Source organism: Salarias fasciatus, chromosome 20 (assembly GCF_902148845.1).
Source record: "Salarias fasciatus chromosome 20, fSalaFa1.1, whole genome shotgun sequence".
NCBI classification, from domain to species: domain Eukaryota; kingdom Metazoa; phylum Chordata; class Actinopteri; order Blenniiformes; family Blenniidae; genus Salarias; species Salarias fasciatus.
Window position 1 is genome coordinate 22,503,752 of NC_043764.1, and position 22,792 is coordinate 22,526,543.

At 43.8% G+C, this 22,792-nt stretch overlaps 1 protein-coding gene across 1 annotated transcript; it reads left to right on the forward strand.

The window, feature by feature from the left end:
* Positions 1-200: 200 nt before the first annotated feature.
* LOC115408914 (voltage-dependent L-type calcium channel subunit alpha-1D-like) lies at positions 201-22,071 on the forward strand. The gene is made up of 47 exons (XM_030119883.1): positions 201-300; positions 1,918-2,107; positions 2,293-2,398; positions 4,544-4,683; positions 4,771-4,916; positions 5,134-5,286; positions 5,449-5,645; positions 5,729-5,832; positions 5,950-6,092; positions 6,173-6,241; positions 6,316-6,379; positions 6,484-6,510; positions 6,811-6,971; positions 7,051-7,276; positions 7,375-7,582; positions 7,754-7,874; positions 8,029-8,101; positions 8,631-8,694; positions 8,785-8,842; positions 8,933-9,029; positions 9,115-9,244; positions 9,442-9,501; positions 9,585-9,691; positions 10,109-10,196; positions 10,328-10,435; positions 10,689-10,741; positions 10,862-11,008; positions 11,476-11,677; positions 11,761-11,919; positions 12,014-12,124; positions 12,208-12,291; positions 12,542-12,562; positions 13,542-13,670; positions 13,763-13,828; positions 13,996-14,087; positions 14,916-15,075; positions 16,245-16,372; positions 16,523-16,619; positions 16,724-16,826; positions 16,917-17,018; positions 17,159-17,283; positions 17,945-18,291; positions 18,389-18,547; positions 18,767-19,155; positions 19,924-20,036; positions 20,130-20,465; positions 21,152-22,071. The coding sequence occupies exons 1-47, from the start codon at positions 282-284 to the stop codon at positions 21,356-21,358; spliced, it is 6,189 nt and encodes a 2,062-aa protein (XP_029975743.1). The 5' UTR covers positions 201-281; the 3' UTR covers positions 21,359-22,071.
* Positions 22,072-22,792: the final 721 nt, after the last annotated feature.

Sequence of the window (22,792 nt, forward strand, 5' to 3'; positions counted from 1 at the left end):
AAATGATCAGGAATTGGACTTTAATTGGATCTCTGTGAGGAGCAGGCGGAGGAGGGGAGCAGGATGACCCGCAGCCGCTCAGCAGCACCGGCGTCCGGCATGTGGATGTGAAATGACAGCCCGCGGATGCTCCTGTTTTTGTCGTTCCTCTTTTTTATTTCACTCCTGGAAAGAGCTGTCTGTTAGGGAGCTTTGCTCATATCTGTGATCCGTCACGCATCGCAGACCCACCGGAGGAGTTGATGTTTTCTTCAGTGGTTTGGTGCTGGTAGACTGCAGGAATGGACGGGGCAAAGAAAGGTAAAGTCTCTCAGCTTCTTCACGAACACGGTAGAAATATGCAATAAATTCAATTTGGAATTATGTATAACTAAATTAAGTGTATCCGTACTGAGAAACTAAATTCAGAGAGATCCTACAAAATATAAGGAGAATATTTATTTAATAAATACAATAATTTCTTGGACACAAGTAACTCACAGACTGGGCAATTATCTAAAGTTTAATAAAATACCCTTATCTGCTCACACTGTTAGGCTTTGTTCATGGATGATATAATAAATGTGCCCACAGGCTTATTCTCAGTCAACAGGTGTTCATGGGCCTACTTGGGGATAGTGCAGGGCTAAGTGCCACACTGCTCCCAACAAAGAAGTAGGTCACATCTGGTCTTATATGAGGCCTTCAGGACAGAATACCTGTCTATCTACTAAAGACTGTGCAATCCCTCCCCTAATATGTTGGATAATAAAATGAGGACACATACAGAAGAATATAAAATGATACTGGGCAGGAACTGTCAGCAAGTGATAGATAGGATGAAGTTCATGTACGGACAGTCGGCTATTTAAGAGAACTATCAGGGGCTTCTATCTCATTTAAACCTACACTAAGGAACTTTTCAACCTTAATAAAACATTTTAATATCTTTTGTGATGATACTTCGACTTACAACTAGTTGAATGATCGCTCTGTCACGGGCTGAGGGCGTCAGTATTGCTTTCACTTGGACTAAGCAGCTGTGAGGAGGGTGGTAGGAACCCTGCACACTAAAAAACTCTAAACGTGCGGACTGCTTTACGGCATGCGTCACATCACGATATAACATTGTTTAGCTACCATTAGATTCATTTAGATTCATTACCTCGTCGCTATCCGTCCTTCACACAGCCACTGGAAACAAATGAAGGCGAGTTCAGTCCGACAGCATGCCACCGGGAGCAGCAATTTGATGCCACACGCTAGTCCTCATGGGAACTGTAGTATTCGTTCAGGCAAAACACTACCGCTTTTGTCCACTGGCGCCACCAAAATTAACGAAAACTGAAAGTTCCTTAGTGTTGCTTTAAAACACATATTTATTATCTAATCACTCGGGGTGGAAGGAAAAAATAAATGCCAACATGAATGTCATTTTCCTTTGTGAATATTTTTGTACACCCACAATTTTAACAAGAAAAAAAAATCATATATTATCATATATACATATGAAATATGTGACTTGAACACAGGAAAACTGAATGAAATCCCTCTGATTCATAATGAAATTAAATATGGTTAAATGGTATCTACAATAACTTTAAACACTTTTTGAGGATCCCTGTATTGATTGAGGGATCTAATCGTGGTTATGACAGGAAAGCTATGAAAACTTGTCAAGCTGACAGGTCAAGCTGTGGTGAGCCCTCTCACTCTGTAACTTTATTTCTGTATTTATTTTCCCAATTGAGAACAATTTAATTAATGCAGTTAGAATAGTTTAGTCCAAACTATTAATAATCACTCTCCTTCTGGTCACTCATAATCAAATGGTTGAAGACAGATGGGTTGTGTTTTTGCCATATTTTAAATGTCATGCTTTGATTTGATTCTGATATTCCTTTCTCCCTTTACCCTTTTTTTTGCCCCCCCCAACAGATGCCCCCCCTGGGGGCGATGCGGGCAAATCAGACACCCTCGGGTCAACTGGCTCGTCCAGAAAACGAGGTGGGGGGGCCAAGAAGGCGATGCAGGCCAACAAGTCTGCCCTCAGGGCCCCCCGGGCGCTTTGCTGCCTCACACTGAGCAACCCCATCCGCATGGCCGCCCTGGCCCTGGTGGAGTGGAAATATCCTTTCATGCACTGAGGAAGTTTTTCTGTGTTTACACGTGTAATTAAACAGTATTCAACAACATGTGTGTGTGTGTGAATCAGACCATGATTGGACACGTTGACTTGTCAATGCTGTTGTGTGTGTTTTACCAGTGAAACACGCTCACAAGATCTGTCAAAGCCTTAACTGGAGTCCTCAAGCCCTTTGACATTTTCATTCTACTCGCCATCTTTGCCAACTGCGTGGCCATGGGCGTCACCAAGCCGTACCCCGACGACGATTCAAACGCTACTAATCACCAACTGGTGAGTTCTCTGTGGACATTCACACACTTGATGAACCTAACTTGTTTCTTGAAAATTAGAAGACATTACTTGGCACGCCCAGCTTGGCTTCACACAATAGTTTGGCTCAGCTACAACTGCATGTGACTCAAACCGCTGAACACTTTACTGCTGTAAAAATTCTTGGTTTGTTCCTCCAAAGGGTTGGCTCGTAGTTGGTGTTTTTACAGCTTTTATACATGCGCTGTTGGCTTGTAAAAGGTTTTGCATCTGAAATATAGAACTATCCAAAACAGCCATCCATCCGTCCATCCATTGGTTCATCCGGTAGAAAAGCATAAGTCAATGAGTGGTATGTTAAAATACTCAGAAAAAAAAGTTCAGCACGGCATGAATATATGAATCTGTATTGGTACTGGTCAGACCGAGTGAACAGTGAACTGTATGAAAATATTGTGATCCACTGTTGAAATATTGTCTGGTGTCTACTCGTCTTTTCATGTGTTTTCTTTGTCTTACATCTGCTGCTTGGATGTAGAATTTGAAAGGGAATTATGATATTGAATCAAGATAAGATAACGAGGCAGTATAGTTACAGGAGATGAGAAAAACATGCTAAAAGAAAGATCCTACAAAAACTGACTGAAAAATCTTCACGTGATGCATAGACTTCAAACAGAAGCAGCGGCTTTCAGCACAAACAGCTGTTGCCGTGAGAGATGTGAGAAGACGCTCTGTCTTTAAAAATAAAGAGAACAAACACTAAATTATAACGGCTTCACTGTTTGCTTCAGATTACCTTCAATCTCAGGTCATTTGAGTCATTGGAGGTCACTTGATTTGTTTTTAAAGTGTAATAAATCAACATTTTGAAATGAGAAGAAGTTTTACATTCGTGAAGGACGGACAGTCAGGAGGGTTTTCCTCTGCAGGCAGGAGGAGGTTGAAGGTTGGGAGGGTTTCTGGTGGGTGATAATGGCATTAAAGGGGAAAAGTTGCGCTGTGACCTCGGCTCGTTGACCCTGTCAAGGATCATCACTGACTTAAACATCAACCATCTGCCTCGTCTCCTTCTTATTGTTGCTGCTTTTCTGATCTTTCTTTGAACAAATAAACTAATAAAACTTAAAGCAAGTCATTTAGTAAACACAGATCAACAGGGTTGTACGACGGCTCATTGAAAACACAAAACACATGCTAATGACACGTTGTTGTGGCACTCTTTTAGACGGGATCCTCTATGCTTTACACAGCATTCATTTCAATACTTGGGAATTGAACTTTATGCAGTTGTTTATTGATAGAATTTTTTCTAAATCTTGAACTGTCTTACATGTTAGAGCCCTTACATATTTCAGAACCTTCACTCTACTAACATTTATCCTGCTGGACTGTGTCCACCACTGTTAAAATACTCAACTAAACTAAAATATTGACTTTACCTCCACCCTCCGCAGATTATTCAACACCTTTGTCTTCATAGTTCCTTGTGTTGTCTTGAACGGGAGCTTGAAAACTAAAGATGTGTTAATGGCAGTCACACAGAACATGAAGACAAAGGTGTTGAATAGTAGAGTAGAAAGTGAATATTTGAGCACTAAAACTGTGGTAGACACACAGTCTTTCAGCGGGATAAATGTCAGTAGATCCCTTTATTGGATTTCAGAAAGGAGGTAAGCTGTCAGTTTAAGATATCGTTCTCTCCTGAGACTTAATATAAAGCAAAACCCTAAATTTTGAGCAAGGTTTTGGTTGGTGAAGCTGATTTGTTGTGCACTGGTCCTCTTCCATTAAACCACATCTTTTGTGGATTACCGTGTCAGTCTGAGGTAAAGTCCCAGTGACAGTGATAGTGATTAGAAGCATTAAGCTGAAGGTTACAGAAAAGGGATCTGGTGACAGTCTTAAGTGTGTGTTAGGCAGTGGGTTAACAGGTTAGAAAGCCACAGCTAGCAGCTTCTGATGGTTGCAGATCTCCGCATTTGTTCACCGAAGCAAGAAAAAGTCCATTTCTACGAATGACGCAAGCAGTGACAGTTTCTAAATGTCAACATTAAATCTGAACAGTTCCTTGACATTTTCTCTGGTATTCTATAGTCTGAATCAAAAATGTTATCCCAATTATGCCTAACCCATCCCCACATCATCTTTGTTTTTTGCTCTCAGGAACAAGTTGAATACGTCTTTCTCGTCATCTTCACCATTGAGACCTTCACTAAAATCCTTGCCTACGGTTTAGTCATGCACCCCAGCGCCTACATTCGGAGTGGATGGAACTTGCTGGATTTCATAATCGTCATTGTCGGGTATTTTAGCCCTTCATGCAGCCACGACTTCAATCCCTGATTTTCCTCGAAGAGGTGAATGAATTAAGACTTGTCCTCTCTCTGCAGGTTGTTCAGTGTGATAGCGGAGGGCATGACGGATCATAAGCCTGGAGAGGCCCACCACGCTGCAGGGAAACCTGGAGGCCTGGACGTCAAAGCTCTGAGGGCCTTCAGGGTGTTACGACCTCTTCGACTCGTATCTGGAGTGCCAAGTATGTTTAACATTTGTCACTTTTATTTGAGTGGGAGAGAGTGGTTGTGTGCCTAGATGTACTGGTGTTCCCAGTCACCCAGAAACACCCTGGAATAGAGCTCAGTTTCTCTACCAGGCTGGTTAAAGAATGATGGATGGATGAGTGTTTGAATTTGTATTTGCCATTCAAGTTCCTTTGATTCCTCTCTTTAGCGCTGTTGTGTTTGTGTCTTCAGGTTTACAGATTGTGTTGAACTCCATCATGAAGGCCATGGTCCCCCTGCTCCACATCGGTATGCTGGTCATGTTCGTCATCATCATCTACGCCATCATCGGCCTGGAGCTCTTCATCGGCAGGATGCACAAGACGTGCTACTCTCTGAGCACAGGTCTCCACTTTTCTGTTGTTCATGCCTTTTCCTCCGACGTTAGCTGAGATTGATTCCAGTTTCCCAAGACCACGGCTCGGATTGTATGAGTCTAGATCAGGTATTAATGGGAAATGGGTGAATTGACCTCCTGTCTGTGTCCCGGTCCTGGTCCTGGTCCAGGTCTCATGGTGGAGGACGATCCGTCCCCTTGTGCGTTCGCCGGAAACGGGCGCTTCTGTGTCGTCAACGGCAGCGAGTGCAGAGGCAAGTGGGAAGGTCCAAACGGTGGGATCACAAACTTTGACAACATCTTCTTCGCCATGTTGACGGTCTTCCAGTGTATCACCATGGAAGGCTGGACCGATGTGCTCTACTGGGTACGCTCACTTCGTCCTGGATCTCCTCTTTGTGTATGTTTGCTGATTACCAACACTTACATGTTCTTTGTGTCTCTGTACAGATGAATGACGCCATTGGTTACGAGATTCCATGGGTTTATTTTGTGTCTTTGGTCATCTTTGGATCATTTTTCATCATCAATCTTGTTTTGGGTGTGTTGAGCGGGTGAGTAGACATTTGAATTCTCTGTGTGATAAGAAAAAAAAAAATTTGTCAAGTTGAACCTGTCACATGTTGTCTTTCGTTCTTTTTTTAAACATGTACACGTCTTCCCGCATGCAGAGAGTTCTCTAAGGAAAGAGAAAAGGCCGTGGCGCGTGGCGAGCTTCAGAAGGCACAAGAGAGCAAACAGATGGAGGAGGACATGATCGGCTACATGGACTGGCTCATAGAGGCCGAGGACGTGGATGAAGAAGGAAACAAACGTTGGTGAAATTCAGACCTCCGCAGACATCCGAAGGCCTCGTCCCATCCCGTTTCATCTGTCTGTGTGCGTCTTTCAAAGGTGCCGCGATCGCAAAGAAGAAAATGATGAAGAAGTTCGGCTGGTACAAGCACAGCGAGGACGGAGGAGGTACGATAAGAGTCTGACTACAGGCTGATTGTTTTTAATTTGATGTTTTCTAACAGCTGCTGCTGTTTTCACAGAGTCGGACTCCGACGACGACATAGCGTACCTCGACGACGACAACGGCTGCTGCGCTTCTCTCATGTGAGAGTCGCCACTGTTCATTCTCAGTGTACAAAGAGAGTTCATTACTGATCCTGTTATGAAGATCATCTTTAAATCTTTTTTTTTCTTTCTTTCTTTTTCAGGGCAAAAATGATGGCCAACAGCTTCTGGTAAGAGCAAAATATGAAATGAGGAGTGTCAACTATCAGAGAGCTACTGTGTTCTTAGTTGCTTAATCACTAAATTTCTGCAGTCGTGTGTATCAGTCATACTTGTCAAAGAAACTAATTTTCAAATACTGTTTTCAACAATGTTATTAGAACAGAACACAATTGAATATGTGATTAAATGTAGTTTCAGCATATCATTAGCACATCCAAAGATTTTCAATAAATCTGGCCCAACAGACGTATTTCTGTAATGAAATTTCTGAAACTTGAAAATGAAACTTCTGCCTTCTCTTTCTTCAGCGACCAGCTGTGCCAGCTGAACCACACTTTCAGGAAGAACTGCCGCGTTGCCGTCAAGACCACTAATTTCTACTGGCTGGTGCTTCTGCTGGTGTTCCTCAACACGGTGGCGAGCGCCTCCGAGCATTACGGACAACCCAAATGGTTAACGGAGATGCAAGGTCAGTCGCTGTTCCCCTCAAGCTTTTCTGGAGGTTCGCTGAAGGAACACGTTAATGATCCGACCTTTTCGTTCCTCAGAGCGAGCCAATAAGATCCTGCTGATGCTGTTCACTCTGGAGATGCTGATGAAGATGTACGCCTTCGGACTGCAGATCTATTTCATGGCGCTGTTTAACCGCTTCGACTGCTTCGTGGTGTGCGGCGGCATCCTGGAGACGCTGCTGGTGGAGCTGGAGGTCATCCCCCCCATCGGAATCTCCGTGCTGCGCTGCATCCGACTCCTCAGGATTTTCAAGATGACTCGGTAACCAGCGGACCCACAGAGACAGCCGGCACACGAGGAGTTTAAAGCACTGACGTGTGTGTGTGTGTGTGTGCGTGTGTGTGCGCTTTCATCTCCAGACACTGGGCCGCCCTGTCCGATCTGGTCAACTCGCTGCTCAACTCCATGAAAGCTATCTGCTCCCTTCTGCTGCTGCTCTTCCTCTTCCTCATCATCTTCGCCTTGCTGGGAATGCAGCTGTTCGGAGGCAAATTCAACTTCGACGAGACGCAGATGAAGAGAAGCACGTTTGACTCATTCCCTCAGGCGCTGCTCACCTGTTTCCAGGTAAATATTAGATTCAACATGTCACTGCTGACATGTTGAATCAAACAAGAGGCGAAAAGGGAAAAAAAAATCAGTATACAATAATAAATATGATAGCAACATGACAATGACCCGTTACTTTAAGTTAATATTTAGTGTAACTCTTTGGTTTTGAATGATCTTTTCCTTCAGATCCTGACTGGAGAGGACTGGAACGCCGTGATGTACGACGGCATCATGGCGTACGGAGGGCCGATCTTCCCCAACATGGTGGTGTGCCTTTACTTCGTCATCCTCTTTGTCTGCGGTAACTGTATCCTTCCTCAGTGAATCCCACGGACGGTCTTTGAGTATTTTAGTTTCGACTTGCATTATCGTGTGAACAGTAGTAGTATTTAGTGTTAGTGTCATTATAAGTCTTTTTATTCCAAAAGGAAAACAGTGAGGCTCCTTCATTCTGGGACCAGACATCCTGCTCAACGTCTTCTTGGCTATCGCTGTGGACAACTTGGCCGGAGGTGGTGGGAAGACAAAAGTCGAGTGAGTCGGATGTGTTCTAAGAAAAGGAGATGCTGAGGAGCACGACCGAATGCATTTATAATACACTCTGTGTCCCTTATTTTAATATCTATTATCTGTTACTGAGGCTTTATGGCTGAAAACAAGTTTTGAGTTCTTTTTACGTCACATTCATACAAAAATGAGAGACGTGAGACTGAAAAATAATTAAGTCATCTTTAAAAATAAAAACAAAAAAGGTCAAAATCTGCAAACTAAACTAAAAAAAAACACATGATTTTAAAAAGAAACATGAGACAATAAGGGTCCAAAATCAAGATAATACAAAAACAAGTGTGACAAAAACTGCTGTATGAGATAAACTAAAAATGATCACATTAGAGGAGGGCTGATTATGACATTTAAGGCACAAAAACATTGTAAATCACAGTGAAATGTCTCATAAACCAAAGTATTGATTTGTGGTGCAGATGCTTAAAAAAAAAAAGCACATCCTCCTGCTTTGTTTGTGTTTGTCTCCTTTAATCTGCGCTGCTGTTTGTTTATTCAGGGAGAAAAAAGAAGAGGAAGAGGAGTGGGATGAAGATGAGGAGAAGGAAGATGAAGACGCAGGGGTAGAGTTTCTCTTTTACCTGCAATATATTCTACATTTAAATCTAGAGATATAAGTTATGAATTACATTTTTTGGATGTTTGGAGAGCAGAACGAAGAGGACGACTGGCAGGAGAACGAGGAGCTGCGAGCCATCGAGGGTCTGGAGGGTGAGTCATCAAACACCCTGTACAGCAGGACAAATATTAACTTTGCTGACTGAGGAGGGATTAAAAATATATATATTAATGTGTTTATAGGAGTTGCTCCATTAAAGCCGGATTTCTCTGGACCGAAGGAAAAGATCGTGCCGATACCTGACGGCAGCTCGTTCTTCATTCTGGGGAAGAAAAACTGGTAATTTGAGTTGATTCTCACCCTCCAGTCGCCCAAACGACGACAGAAACCACGCGCTGCATGTGATCTCCTTTCCGTTTTTCAGTTTGCGAGTCGCCTGCCACAACCTCATCCACCACCCCTACTTCACCAACTTCATCCTCATCTTCATCATCCTCAGCAGTATTTCTCTCGCTGCTGAGGACCCCATCAAATCTCACTCATTCAGGAACATAGTAAGACACACTTTCATCTACATTTTGTCTTGTAATCATGCTTTCATCTTCACTTCATGTCCATGGACTAAAAATAGGTTTTCTTGTTTGTTGCCTGTGAAATTTAACCCCACTGTCACGGAGTTAACATGTTTTCTTTATTGTTTGCACGACTGAAGTCTCATCTCGTCAGCTGATATCAATCCTGTGACTTCCAGGTTCTCGGGTACGCCGATTATGTGTTCACTTCGGTTTTCACCGTGGAGATCGTACTGAAGGTAAAAGCGGACTGAAGTGGAAAACGGCTCCCTGTGAAGCCAGTTTCTAACGCCGCTTCCTCACCTCCTCGCTCACGTTTCAGATGACAGTCTACGGAGCGTTCCTGCACCCCGGCTCCTTCTGCAGGAATGCCTTCAACCTCCTCGACCTGCTGGTTGTCAGCGTGTCGCTCACGTCTTTCTTTCTGCAGTGAGTAGATATCCGTGTTGCACAAACCGCACGCTGGCCTCCTCTGACAGGAAAATCAATTTAAGTCGCTGCTGCGGCGATCTGTAGAAGCAGTGAAGTGCAGCGATTTGGAACTGTGTTGGATGTTTCTGTAAAGCTTTTACGACTCGTGCTCTCCCTGCCTCAGTTTTTAATACCCGTCATGCAGGAAGAGGCACGTGCCTGAGGTGTTACATTCTCAGGCTGTTCAAAAAATGAATTTCAAGCTCATGGGAGAAAGAGAGAACATGCAGACTCCACGTAGGTTTTGCCTCATCATTGGCCAGCAGGTTTGAACCTGCTTCTGCGTCTCTTGCAAGGCTGTAGCTTTGCGGGAAGAGCTGCTGGTGTCCGATTTGTGTTGCTTGCTTTCTAAACCCTTCGCGTTCCCGCTCGCAGCTCGAGTGCAATCTCTGTGGTGAAGATCCTGCGAGTGCTGCGAGTGCTCAGGCCTCTTCGAGCCATCAACAGAGCAAAGGGACTGAAGGTGAGCAGTGGTCCTCCGTCTGCTTCCCCCTCCACTTCATTTCATAATCACTACTTCATCTGATATCTGCCGTCAGTACTGCGGGTTGCTGCTCGGGAGACGACTCGGTTTTGTTGCTTGTGCGTTCGCAGAACGTGGTGCAGTGTGTGTTTGTGGCGATTCGCACCATCGGAAACATCCTGATCGTCACGACTCTGCTTCAGTTCATGTTCGCCTGTATCGGAGTGCAGCTGTTCAAGGTGTGTGCTCATGCTGAGGGCTACTGTTGTGTTTTCACACTTCACAGTCCATGTTAGCAACATATATGCAGAAATAACCTCCACAAAATCTAAATCATGGCAGTGAGTCACTGCTTATCTCTATTTTTCTCTTTTACTGTTTGTGAACATTTTAGAAATGTCATTTCTGAAAGTCAAGTGTGTATTTGTGAAAGGTCTGTGAATCAGCCGTGAGTGTTTTCAGGGACATTTCTCCTCTCGTCTCATGCAACAGGGTCGATTCTACAGCTGCACCGATGAAGCCAAACACACACCCGATGAGTGCAAGTCAGTGTCCTTTCTTCATTTAAAATAAAATCATTCATGTTGTTTCCAAGAGGAGATTAATTTATTGTATCTCATTATTTATTATATAAAAAAAAAAAAATTGTTTGTGTGTCCTTTTAGGGGGACCTTTGTGGTCTACAAAGACGGGGACATGAACCACCCCATGGTCAGAGAGCGGATCTGGCAAAACAGCGATTTCAACTTCGACAACGTACTGATGGGAATGTTGGCTTTATTCACTGTGTCAACGTTTGAAGGCTGGCCGCAGTGAGTATTCAGGGTTCAGATGATGAGGCTGCTAGTCTAATCACCCTCATGAACACCAACATCTGTCGTCGGAGTGACTGATGTACTTTGGAATAAAGGAAATCTGTAGTATAAAAGTGAAATATTTAGCTCATGTCAAAATTATGAATTTTTACACTTTTCAACAGAAAACTGATTCTGCTAAAGGCTTCAGAATTCTTTATTTATGTGCATATTATTGAACAGTATTATATCCAGAGCTCATTATCATCTCCAGTTCTTCGGAAGGCAAATATGAAGATAAGATGATACGAATCTGACCTTTAAATGTTGGAGAGTTCACATCAGGAACATATTGGTTCCTCAGATCAGTTTAATGTTGATTTTAGGTCTTTTTATAGGATCTGTTGATAAAAGAATAACATGAGAAGTCAGCAGCCCGGTTTAAGCTCCAGTGACATTTGATTTATTTGCGCGTTTACTTAAAGGCTCCTGTATAAGGCCGTGGACGCCAACGCCATCAACCGAGGGCCCATCTACAACTACCGAGTGGAGATCTCCATCTTCTTCATCATCTACATCATCATCATCGCGTTCTTCATGATGAACATCTTCGTGGGTTTTGTCATCATCACGTTTCGAGAGCAGGGAGAAGCCGAGTTCAAGAACTGCGAGCTCAACAAAAATCAAGTCAGTGGTCCTACGGAACCGTAGAACCGTGATATAAAGGTCCGTTGTTGCTTCATGTCTGTTTTGTTCGTCTCTCTCCGCAGCGTCAGTGTGTGTATTACGCACTGAAAGCTCAGCCTATAAAGATTTATATTCCCAAAAACCCGTCACAGCTGAAGTTCTGGAGGATTATCAACTCCAGCCAGTTTGAGTACGTCATGTTTGTGCTGATCCTGGGGAACACGCTCACCCTGGCCGTTCAGGTACAGGTTCATCCACGACCTTCGTCAAACGCCTTCCAGTCTTATTTCATTGACGCTGAAGTGACTGTTCCCTGTTTCTGTTTCGTCTCTTCAGCATTACGAACAGTCCAAACTCTTCACCTCCATCATGGACATCCTCAACATGATCTTCACCGTGGTTTTCACCATCGAGATGATCATTAAGCTGCTGGCTCTGCGGGCTCATGTGAGAGTTCCACCTTTCAGGAACAGTTTTCAATTTGACCCCGACCCGTTTCTGCTCTGTTGACTCTCGTTTCATCCGTGCAGCACTACTTCATCGATCCTTGGAATTCATTCGATGCTCTGATCGTGGTGGGGAGCGTGTTGGACATCGCGGTGTCCGAGTTTAGTGTAAGTTCATCCAACAAACACCAAACATAAACAACACTGTTTGTTCAGTGTCTCAGTTTTTTGTTCCGGTAGGTTTTCAGTCCAGTCATGTGTCTGGTATTTTTATCACAGCAAATAAGTCGTCTTAGTTTAGTATAACTGGCGCCTGAATTTATGCATGCCTTGTGATTGATGAAGATTTTTCTTTTTTTTTTTTTTTCTTTTCACGGTACATCCCTGCCTGGCTGTGACCACATGACATGTTGATCAGGGGGGAGGCGGCCACGGCGAGGTGAGAGATTTCATCTGATGCCACACTCTTCTTCTGACTGTTTAGTTTCTTTCTGACATTTCAAGCATTTCTTAAATTATTTTATTTTGAAAATGTTACAATGGAATATAAGGCACATTCTCAGCTCACAGGGATAAGGTCATGCTTTTGAAATACCGCCAGGCCTTTCTGTGCGCTACTCCGGTTTCCTCATACAGTATAAAGACATGCATGTCAGGTTCACTGGCGACTCTAATTTGCTCCTCGGTGTGAATGTGAAAGGATGGAATATACTGAAAAGAGATTTCAAGAGCTAAAAGTCGAATTTGTTGGTCATCTGTTATTAAATTGTCATACAAAGCGTTCTAAACCTTTAATAAATAATAATAATAATTACAGTCCTACCAGAAGTAAATGAACAGGCATAAGACTGTTTACAAGCACAGTTAATCTGTCATATCAGTAAACGCCAGGCTGTTAGCACGCCAAAAGAAAGGTCCTCATGTCAGAATATATTTAGTGAGTGAACCGTTGAATGCGCGCCTGATTTTCTCCAACTTAGTAAAGTCAAGTACGTCTTTAATCCGAGTCGGGAGGGTGGGAGCCGATTCCCACCTCAGCAGAGTGAGACGTCTCCTCAGCTGATAAAAGCCCCTAAATCTGCCTGATGTGTGGTGACAGAGAGAGGCAGCATCCCTCGCAGGGCGGCTGGTTCAATCCACCCTTCCACCTCCAGCATCGCTTTATCCAACTCAGTGTTTTTGGATTTTTGGAGCAAAGCAGAGTTATTAGTGTCACGAGCTGGATCACCAGTGTTACCAACAACAGCATGAATCCTGCAAAGTGGGATTTTACTGTGTGAGATCCGACAAGAAACTGATTCCTCCAGTGGCTTCACTTGTTCCACCTTTCAAATGATGCAACTCTGACTCAGATTCATACTGTAAATATATGTCATAAAATGTCTTAATTTACTCATCTTTCCCGGTTTTCTCACCAGGGTAAAGGAGAAAGTGGGAAAGTGTCCATCACGTTCTTCCGCTTGTTCCGAGTGTTGAGGTTGGTTAAACTGCTCAGCAAAGGAGAAGGCATTCGGACTCTGCTCTGGACTTTTGTCAAGTCTTTGCAGGTCAGTGTTGCCATAAAAAAAAGAATGACAAATCAACTAAATTTTGCTGTTGTTAGCTTTTAGTTGTTAACTTTCAATGTTAATCTTCTCAGGCCTTGCCGTACGTCGGCCTCCTCATCGCTATGATCTTTTTCATCTACGCTGTGATCGGCATGCAGGTGAGCCTTGAGTGCTGGATTCATTCACGATATTGGTGTTATAATTGAACAAGACATTACCTACTAACAAAACTGACTAGTTGGCAGCTTTCTTTGAGCTCAGTTTGTCAGATTATTCTGAAAAGGATGACTTGCTGTTAATCATGTGATTTAATTTTTTTTTTTAGACGTTTGGGAAGGTGGCGATTGACGACGACACGGACATCAACAGGAACTGCAACTTCCAGACTTTCTTCATGGCTGTTCTAGTACTGTTTAGGTGAGGTTTTTTCCTCCGTTCATAAGAAAAACACTTCTTCTTTAAATGATGTTTTGTATTTATGATGCTGTCATGTAAAGCAGGGGAGTCAAACTCATTTTTCCTACAACGCAATAAAAAAGAAATCACAAAATAATAACATTATAAAACACAAATATTTAGAATTCAACTCACTGTTTTTGTTTAAGGCAATAAAATATTATGTTATTAAGATGTTCACTTTCAGTAAATTATTCTTTTACAACAAGTGACAAACCTGAAATTTTGATAAAAAGTGACAGGCTATATACATCTTCAAAGGAATAAAAAAACAGAACTTGAAAATATAGTAGGCTGGTTCGAATTATGATCAGAACAACTTCTTACTTTCAAGAAATTATTTAATTTAGACAAATTTCTCTGTTTGTGTAGCAACAGAACTGGCTCACACCATAACACAAATTATAGTGGAATGAAAGTCATAAAAAATAATACCAAACACCTGAGTGTATCCCTGCTGATCAAATAATGCAGTTAATGACGTCCAGCTGGTAAAATTCATACTCCAATCATTGCTGCAAAATAAACACAAATTGCTCGTCAGTCTTTTTTTTTCAAGATATTTGTTGGACTTCAATGTCAACTTTTACTCCCCGGTGCGATGTTTCCATATTTCAGTTAAATCTGATAAAAGAATACTTTTTCACTATTGTTGAAATGCACTTTAATTCGCTGAAGCAGACACACATCCGGCTTCGACATGAGACGCAGACATGCAGGTTGCATCAGCTCTTAATGGGATGAGAGGAGGATAAATGAAAATGCTGCCGGGTCCATTCCTTCTTGTAGGTGTGCCACAGGAGAGCAGTGGCAGGAGATCATGCTGGCAGCGCTGCCTGGCAGACGCTGTGACCCAGAGGCCGACATTGAGCCTGGTGAAGAGTTCACCTGCGGCAGCAACCTGTCCTACATTTACTTCATCAGCTTCTTCATGCTCTGCGCTTACCTGGTGAGTGAAGCTCACGGAGGATTTAATCCGTTTCCTAATTCACTCCACTCACCGGTCATGTGTCGTGAAACACTATTCCTCTTAGATACGCTGCCTCAAACGTAGCTATTATAAATTCAAACTTGTGTTTCAGAGGCTTTTAGGTCTGGTGGAATCAGACTCGGATGAAAGTAGAGAGAGATGATCTTAAAGCTTACACTGCCGTCTCTCATTCCCAGCTGTTAGATGAACTCGCAGGCCTGGATTTTATTAATCCACACAGAAGACCTCAGTCACAAAAAACTCTCTAATGAGGATGCAAATACTTTAGTAGCCATTCTCTGTCCTTGGTGCTATTTTCAAGCTTTAAATGGGTCAAACAAAAGTGGTTCTGATAAATACACACTCATATAAAGTGGAAAATGTCAAAATACTTTAATGTCCACAACTTCATATTACATGTTTTAAATAGCCTACATTGCTGATTATTGATAAAAACATAAACCTTAAGGCCCAAACAACTGTGTGTGGTGTGTGGTGTGTGTGTGTGTGTACTGATAAGAGCATTTTAAGTGGATTAGTACACAAATGCATAAAAGCATCTGAATACACATTAAATCCATGCTAAGACTTACAGACTTGTGTGTTCAGAAGTTGAGTCTATTCTACCATGTAAGTCTATTTTTAAAGCACGGAGACATAAAAATCCTCTTTAATCTTGAGTTGAGAGCAGTTCTGTCTTCTCTGGATTGATTTAGTGTCTCTTCGTGTGCGACGTCAATTCCATCTTTGGTTTCTCCTCTTTTGGGCAGCTGACATCTTTGAGCCTGTGTGTGGTCTTCGACCTTTAGCTCAGTCCCACTGAGACCCCCCCCCCCCATCCCCCCCCAGTCAGCTGAAATAGGACAGGACCCCTGTGGAGTGCTAAGTTTACTATATTCTCAGAATTGCAAATCCTCATGATCAACTAATGGGGTAACTATATATTTAGAAGCATAATCACTGTTTCTGAAAGACTATAGTTTCCATTTTAGTAAAGAATTTGGAAGCAAACATTGAAACAATGATTAAATCTTACTGTCTGACCTCTCTGCTTTACTCACTTTGGATATTAGTTGTCGTCAGATTATTTCCAGGGAAGCTTTAACTCCAGACATGCGTGTTAAAGTCATACACTAACACTCCTGCAGATTATCAACTTGTTCATTGCCGTCATCATGGATAACTTTGAGTATCTGACGAGAGACTGGACCGTGCTGGGCACCCATCACCTGGATGAGTTCAAGAGAGTTTGGTCTGACTACGATCCAGAGGCCACGTAAGACTCTTTTTTTTTTTCTTCTTCTTCTTTCAGTGATCCTCTTTATCTCCAGCTGGTGTTTGCAGCCCTTGTTGTCATGGTTTGTACTGCCGTCTGATCTGTTGTAAGGTTGTGTAGTAGTCTGATCTGTTGGGCGTTCTCTCACAGGGGCCGCATAAAACACATTGACGTCGTCACCATGCTGCGCAGGATTCAGCCTCCTCTCGGTTTTGGAAAACTCTGCCCTCACCGTGTTGCTTGCAAAGTAAACACACTTTTAAAGCTGCAGGCTTGATACAAGATACATGAGTAACAAAGAACTTATATAAAAAACAAAACCCTCATCTTGCCCCTTTCTTGTCCTCTCAGAGGCTTGTTGCGATGAACGTCCCGCTGCACCCTGACGGGACTGTCACCTTCAACGCCACCCTGTTTGCCCTCGTTCGAACTTCCCTGAAGATCAAGACTGAAGGTGAGACCCTGAAGTCCTGAGTGATCGGCTCGTTGAGGGAAGAGAGTCTGCGGGTTTCTCTGACCGTCGTGCTCCTTGTGCTTCGCTCAGGCCCCATCGACCAGCAGAACGAGGAGCTGAAGCTGATTATCAAGAAGCTCTGGAAACGCACCAAGCCTAAGCTCATCGACGAAGTCATTCCTCCCCCTAGAGGTACATCACAAAACTGCAAAGCCCAGTCACCACAGGAAGCCAAGAAAACCTCAATCACTTGCCTTCAGAAAGACTTCATGCTCCTGAATCTGTCGGCATCTGTCTCATCTCTCTGTTTTCTCACTGTCGTTCTTTCCCAGGGGATGAAGTGACTTGTGGCAAGTTTTATGCCAGCTTCCTGATTCAAGACTACTTTAAGAAGTTTCGCAAAAGAAAAGAGAGGGAGAGGAAATCCAAGAGGAAGGACAAAGCAGCTTCTCTGCAGGTATGTTTTAGACACATTTCACTAATTTGTCCCAACATTCATGCCAAATGCATAACAGATGATATAACATGCATACAAAGCAGCTGGCTAACAATTTCTTCAAACAACACCTGCTCTTTTTTTGTTGGAATAAACTAACAGACATCTAACTAACAGCAAGTTTAACTTTCTGCTGTCAGACTTGGTGTCATTTTACTCAGTAACACAACAAGCAAAGAAACAAAAAGTCAAAGCAACAAATCTGTTTTCTTTACAGCTTTATATGCGTTTGTTCATTTTCATGGATCTTATTGCTATTTGATTTTATCAGCAGCTTCTCAAATCGATGACTCTTTTCTCTTCTTCTCACGGCTAATTCGTCATCTATACATCAGAACTATGTAGAAATGAATGAAAAACAAATCCTTTATTCATTTCTATAATATTTTTTTTTTTTTTACTAAAAATACTACTGGTACTTTACTTTTACATTTAGATGAAATGATTAAAGTGCTGTACCTTTCATTGCTTTGGAGCAGATGTGAAAAGTTCAACTAGTAACACTGAGGTCCAATAATCCATCACATTAGTGAGCATTATATCTTGTGGGTGCAGAAAAATCCCCCTGCTGCACATTTCTATCAGGATAAATAATGAAATTCTTTCTGATTGTGTGTCTTAGCAAGGACTGCGGTCACTGCAAGACCTGGCTCCAGAGATGCGCCTGGCCATGGCGTGTGACCTGGAGGAAGAGGAGGCCACAGAAGGGGAGATGACTGGCGACGAGATCTTCGACAGTGAGCCTGGAACCTCGGCGACCAACACACCCGCCAGCACGCCGATGCCGCCGATAGACAGGCTGGTGGAGCAGACGGCGGTGATCATCGAGCCCGAGCCCAAGATCACCAACGGCGGCGTGATCACCAAGCAGGTGGCGGGTCTGCAGGAGCACCAGAGACCGGGTTCAGAGCTGGCCGGCGTCAGCATAGTGACGGAGCAGCCGGCGAGGTCTGAAGCCCTGCCCGTCAGGTACAGCGGAAACTACAGTCGCAGGTTAAAGCTTCAACCTGTCGGGCTGGAGAGGTGTTTCTTCACTGTCTTGTCCTGTCTTGTTCTCAATGATCAGAGCGGACTCTGTGGGTGAACTGCCTCCGCCTCCTCCCCCTCCAGAGATATCGGTCACTGAGTTTGAGCCTCAGGAATTGGTCACTGAGGTGCCAGCAGTGGAAGCTGTGCAGAGCTGCAGTGTTGAGGGAGACGCTGCCAGCATAGCGTCAGTGGAGAGGTAAGGAAGAAGCAGCTCACACGACTCAGAGCCACTGCTGAAGGGAGGCAGCACGGGAAACATGAAAATATATACTCCAGATAATTTCAATCAATTTCGTCTTACATTGTTTGGATTGAAACTTGAGGCAGGCATTTTTTAAACAGACTTCCTGTGAACCGATCAAAACCGTGACCATGACCTTCTTTCCTGCTGTCGTCCATCTCTTTGGTCTTGTAGATATGCGTATCCAGAGGCCGTGTCTCCCGTCCCGACGGAAACAGGCTACAACCTCCAGAGTCTGGAGAGGGCGAGCAGCATCGGAGAAATACCCTACGACAACGCCAACGACTTCGCCAGCAATGGCTACAGCGACGCCAACGTGAACGGAGGGAGCGCCGCGGTGAGCCCGACTCCCTACGCCACCGACGGATACAACGGCAACGGATACGCAAGCTACGCCGAGAACGGCAGCGTCATCGGCACCAACGGCAACGGGAGCACGGTCAACGGCTGCAACGAAAATGGCAGCAGCGTCGGAGGAGGGTACAACGGGAACGGCTACAGCGGAAGTGAGACCAACGGGGCGCAGTTCGTCAGGAGACGGCTACTTCCAGCAATTCCAAAAGGTGAGACTCTTTTCCCGTGTTTTCACCCATTTGGAAGAATCTGATATGACTGTATTTCACCGTCACTTTGCAAATGGCCTGCTGTGATGTGTGAGCGTTGCAGGTTCAGTCATTCTGAAATTGATTGTCTAACAGCTTCTCTTTTAGTCAAACTCCAGTAACAATAACATGTCGAACAAAATTAGTCAAATTATAATGTATTTAAATTCAGATTACATATAATTACATTGATTGCAGCAATATTTATTCTGTTGTTTTTGAAATGATATCATGACACCCTACCTATATAAGTCTTAAAATCCCAATCCTTTGTAGAACTGATGTCACTTTGACCATGAAGTGTGCTCCACTGGAGCACAGCGTGCAAAACTTTTGCATTTCCCCAAAGTGAGCATTACTCCTTTGCATATGATTCCAGCGCACGGTAACACAATCCAAACAAGATTTACTAAAGACCCACGGCTGCCTTTTTGCCCTCAAGCCTCTCGTTGGGTTAATCGGCGATGCTAACGCTAATGCTCCTCAGGCATGTTATAGCCATGTGTCCAGGCTTTTTTTCCTCCATCTACATTTGGTACAGCGGGTCAAACTCCAATCCTAGGCTTGACCCCTCGGTCCAAAGGTCCCAATTTACTTGAGCTTGACTCTGATGTTGGTCTCTCCATGTTGTTGCAAAAATCCCTGTGTGGCGGCTGCCACCATTGCATTGTGGGTGTTGTATAAGTGGAGGTTATTAACAAAGTGCGTCTTCCCTGCTTATTGTTTCAGGTCGTAAGCCGGCCTTCCACTTCCAGTGTCTGAGGCCGCAGAGCAGTGTGGACGACCTCCCCATCCCAGGAACCTACCAGGGGAACACGTCCCCAACGCGCTCTCGTCTACAGGTGACACACACAGTCTGAACATCGTGATGTTTTCATCCGCACGGTTTCTCTCCTCACTTCGCCGGTCGCCTCTTTTCTGCTCTCCTCCGTCAGACCCAGCACAGTCTGGACTCCCGGCCGAGCAGCGTGTCCTCCATGTCATCCGCCTCCTGGGCAAACACAACAGCAGCTGGCAACACTCCTCTTCCAGGAATAATTGCCCCCTCGGGGCGCCGGGGCAAGCTCATCTACACCCCTATGATCCTGGTGGACGAAGCCAGCGGGACCAGTCAGCCGCTGTGGAGCGACGGCTCCGCCAGCCTTCCGGCGGGACGGCGCCCCGGCTGGTACCCCGGTCAGACCAGGACCTTCACCAGCGTGAGGATGCCTCCTCCGCCCGTCAACCAGGGATACGTGGAGAGAGGCAGCGCCGACAGTTTGGTGGAATCGGTGAGTAAAATTCATGAGAATATGCGAACTGTGTGCATTAAAAACCTAAAAAAAGCCTCGTGTCAGTCAGATTTAATGTTTTATCCTCACTATCTGTTGACATTTAAACCCCCAGTTATTTCTGGTACGGTGTTCTTCTGAACCACAGTTGTTTTCTTTTTTTCTCATATGTTTTGCCACTTCTCTCACTGTGGTCTTCGTCTGAGGGTTGTCCACCACTAAAACAGCCGTCACCAGATTGTTTTGAGTTACAGATGTTTTTGCTCACTCTGCCAGTCGCTTGCTTCTGGTGTTTGGTGCATCCTGCTGTCTCGGGGCCGTCTTCGCACAGCCCGGGGTTTCCACTTGTGCGATCGATGCTGGATCTCTATCGATCCTGCGCTCAGAGCCGGTTCCTGTGCAGCCATAATAAATGACTGTATATATCAGCTAAAACAATATAAAGGGAAACAATAGGCACAACGTTGGCAGGAGGATGCATTGATTTTTTTTAATGCTGGTCGCAACTTATGGAGTCTGACATTGAGCCATCTGATCTGTGTACCACTGAGAGATGCTATCAGAATAATCTCTCTGCAGGACTTCCTTATTCTGTCAAATGCAAAGTCTATTGCCTGTCTCTTTACTATTTCCCACTTTAACAGAAGAACTTAAGCGAAATCAACTTCTTTCATTCCCCAAAACAGATCTTGATCTCCGAGGGTCTCGGGATGTACGCCAGGGACCCCAAGTTTGTGAGCTTTGCCAAGCGGGAGATCGCAGAAGCCTGTCACATGAGCCTGGACGAGATGGAGAGCGCCGCGACAGACCTGATCACACGCGGAGCCAGTCAGTCCATGTCTCGCTTCGAGGCCGAACTGGCCGACGAAATGAACTGTGTGATTTCTTACTGAGATCGCCACGGCTCACATAAAAAAGTTGTGATGTTAATTTTGTAAAGGAAAAAAAAACAAAAAACGTGAATGCCAAAACACACGCACATCGATTTTACGAGCCGCTGGTGTCAGCTTGTGGCAGGACGCAGCGGGGTTTGCCTGTGAACAGACGAATACTGCCATTACAGTGTTTCACTGAGGAGTTCTGCTGAAAATGACTGCAAACTGTGGCTCTTACCATCATTACGACATGCGACCAATTTTTTTTTTTTTTTTTTTGCATTATCTCATTTTGTACTGTACTTTATAACTATTGTCACTTTATATGTGTATATGTTCAGTTGCAATTGAGGCTAAATAAATGGTAAAATATAAATCATTGAGTTTTCTAGCTCAAAAAATATATATAATTAATCATAATCTGATTATGAAATCCAGTTTGTGAGCAGCCATAACGACTATTTAATAGAGAAATAATTAAATATTGAATATCCTCTACAATGCAGAATAACATTTAAAAAAATCTAAATTATGTTTTTAATTTACTGTAAATGTGGTTGGTTGTCCATCCAAGGTGTGCAAATAAACCATCCTGTTTTCTTAAATCTATGCTGTATTTATTAGTTTCCTATTAATGTGCAGTAACCACATTATCACTCTCAAACGCACGTCATATTAAAGGTTATTTCTCTCAAGCGGATGCTGAAACCGTGAAACGCGTTGAATTACATAATCAGGCCCATTAAAGGACCAGCAGATGGACAACATCTGGGTTCCACTTCCCCCTTCGAAGAAAAGAAGCATGCAGAACAGTAAGCGCTGTGTGTTTCTTGTGAATGTCGAGTGCTTTGGCTGTACTGCGCTGTTGCTGTGCTCTGAACATATTTCACATTCCATTAAAAAAACCAAGAGGAGGTGTTCTTTTTCACATTTCCATCTGTATTTCGGGGTGAATGACACATTAAAAAAGTGAAATACAACTGAGTTTATTTAAGGTTCCTAATTGGTGGCAGTAAATTGCCCCGAGGTTTGAGTGTGTGTGGTTGTCTGTCTCTGTTTGCCCTGTGACGGACTGGTGACCTGCCCAGGGTGTGTCCTACCTTGACTCACAGTCAGCTGCGATTTGCTCCAGAGTCCTGCAACCCTGAACAAGGTACAGTGGTATTGGAGCCAGATGGATTTTGTTTTTTAAATGATGCTGGAGCCTTTTATGCTTATTGTTGGCAGGTTTTTTAGTGTATGTAAATGTCTTATGTTGCATTTTTTGAACACTTGGTGGCAGTAATTACACACAGGTTGTATTATGTAGAGGGCAAAGGTGACAGGAAGAGGAAGGAAGGCACATGTAGGGGAAGGACACACAGTTCTCACCAGACCAGAACACTGCGACAAATACAGAGAACTCGCTATAGTTTTGGCTTTTGTAACAAAAACAGAAAGTCTTGGTAAGAA

Coding starts and splice junctions, on each gene's coding strand:
- LOC115408914 (XM_030119883.1), top strand. Junction 9,502..9,584: donor CCGTGGAGATCGTACTGAAG/GTAAAAGCGGAC, acceptor CTCACGTTTCAG/ATGACAGTCTACGGAGCGTT. Junction 16,373..16,522: donor GACTACGATCCAGAGGCCAC/GTAAGACTCTTT, acceptor GTTCTCTCACAG/GGGCCGCATAAAACACATTG.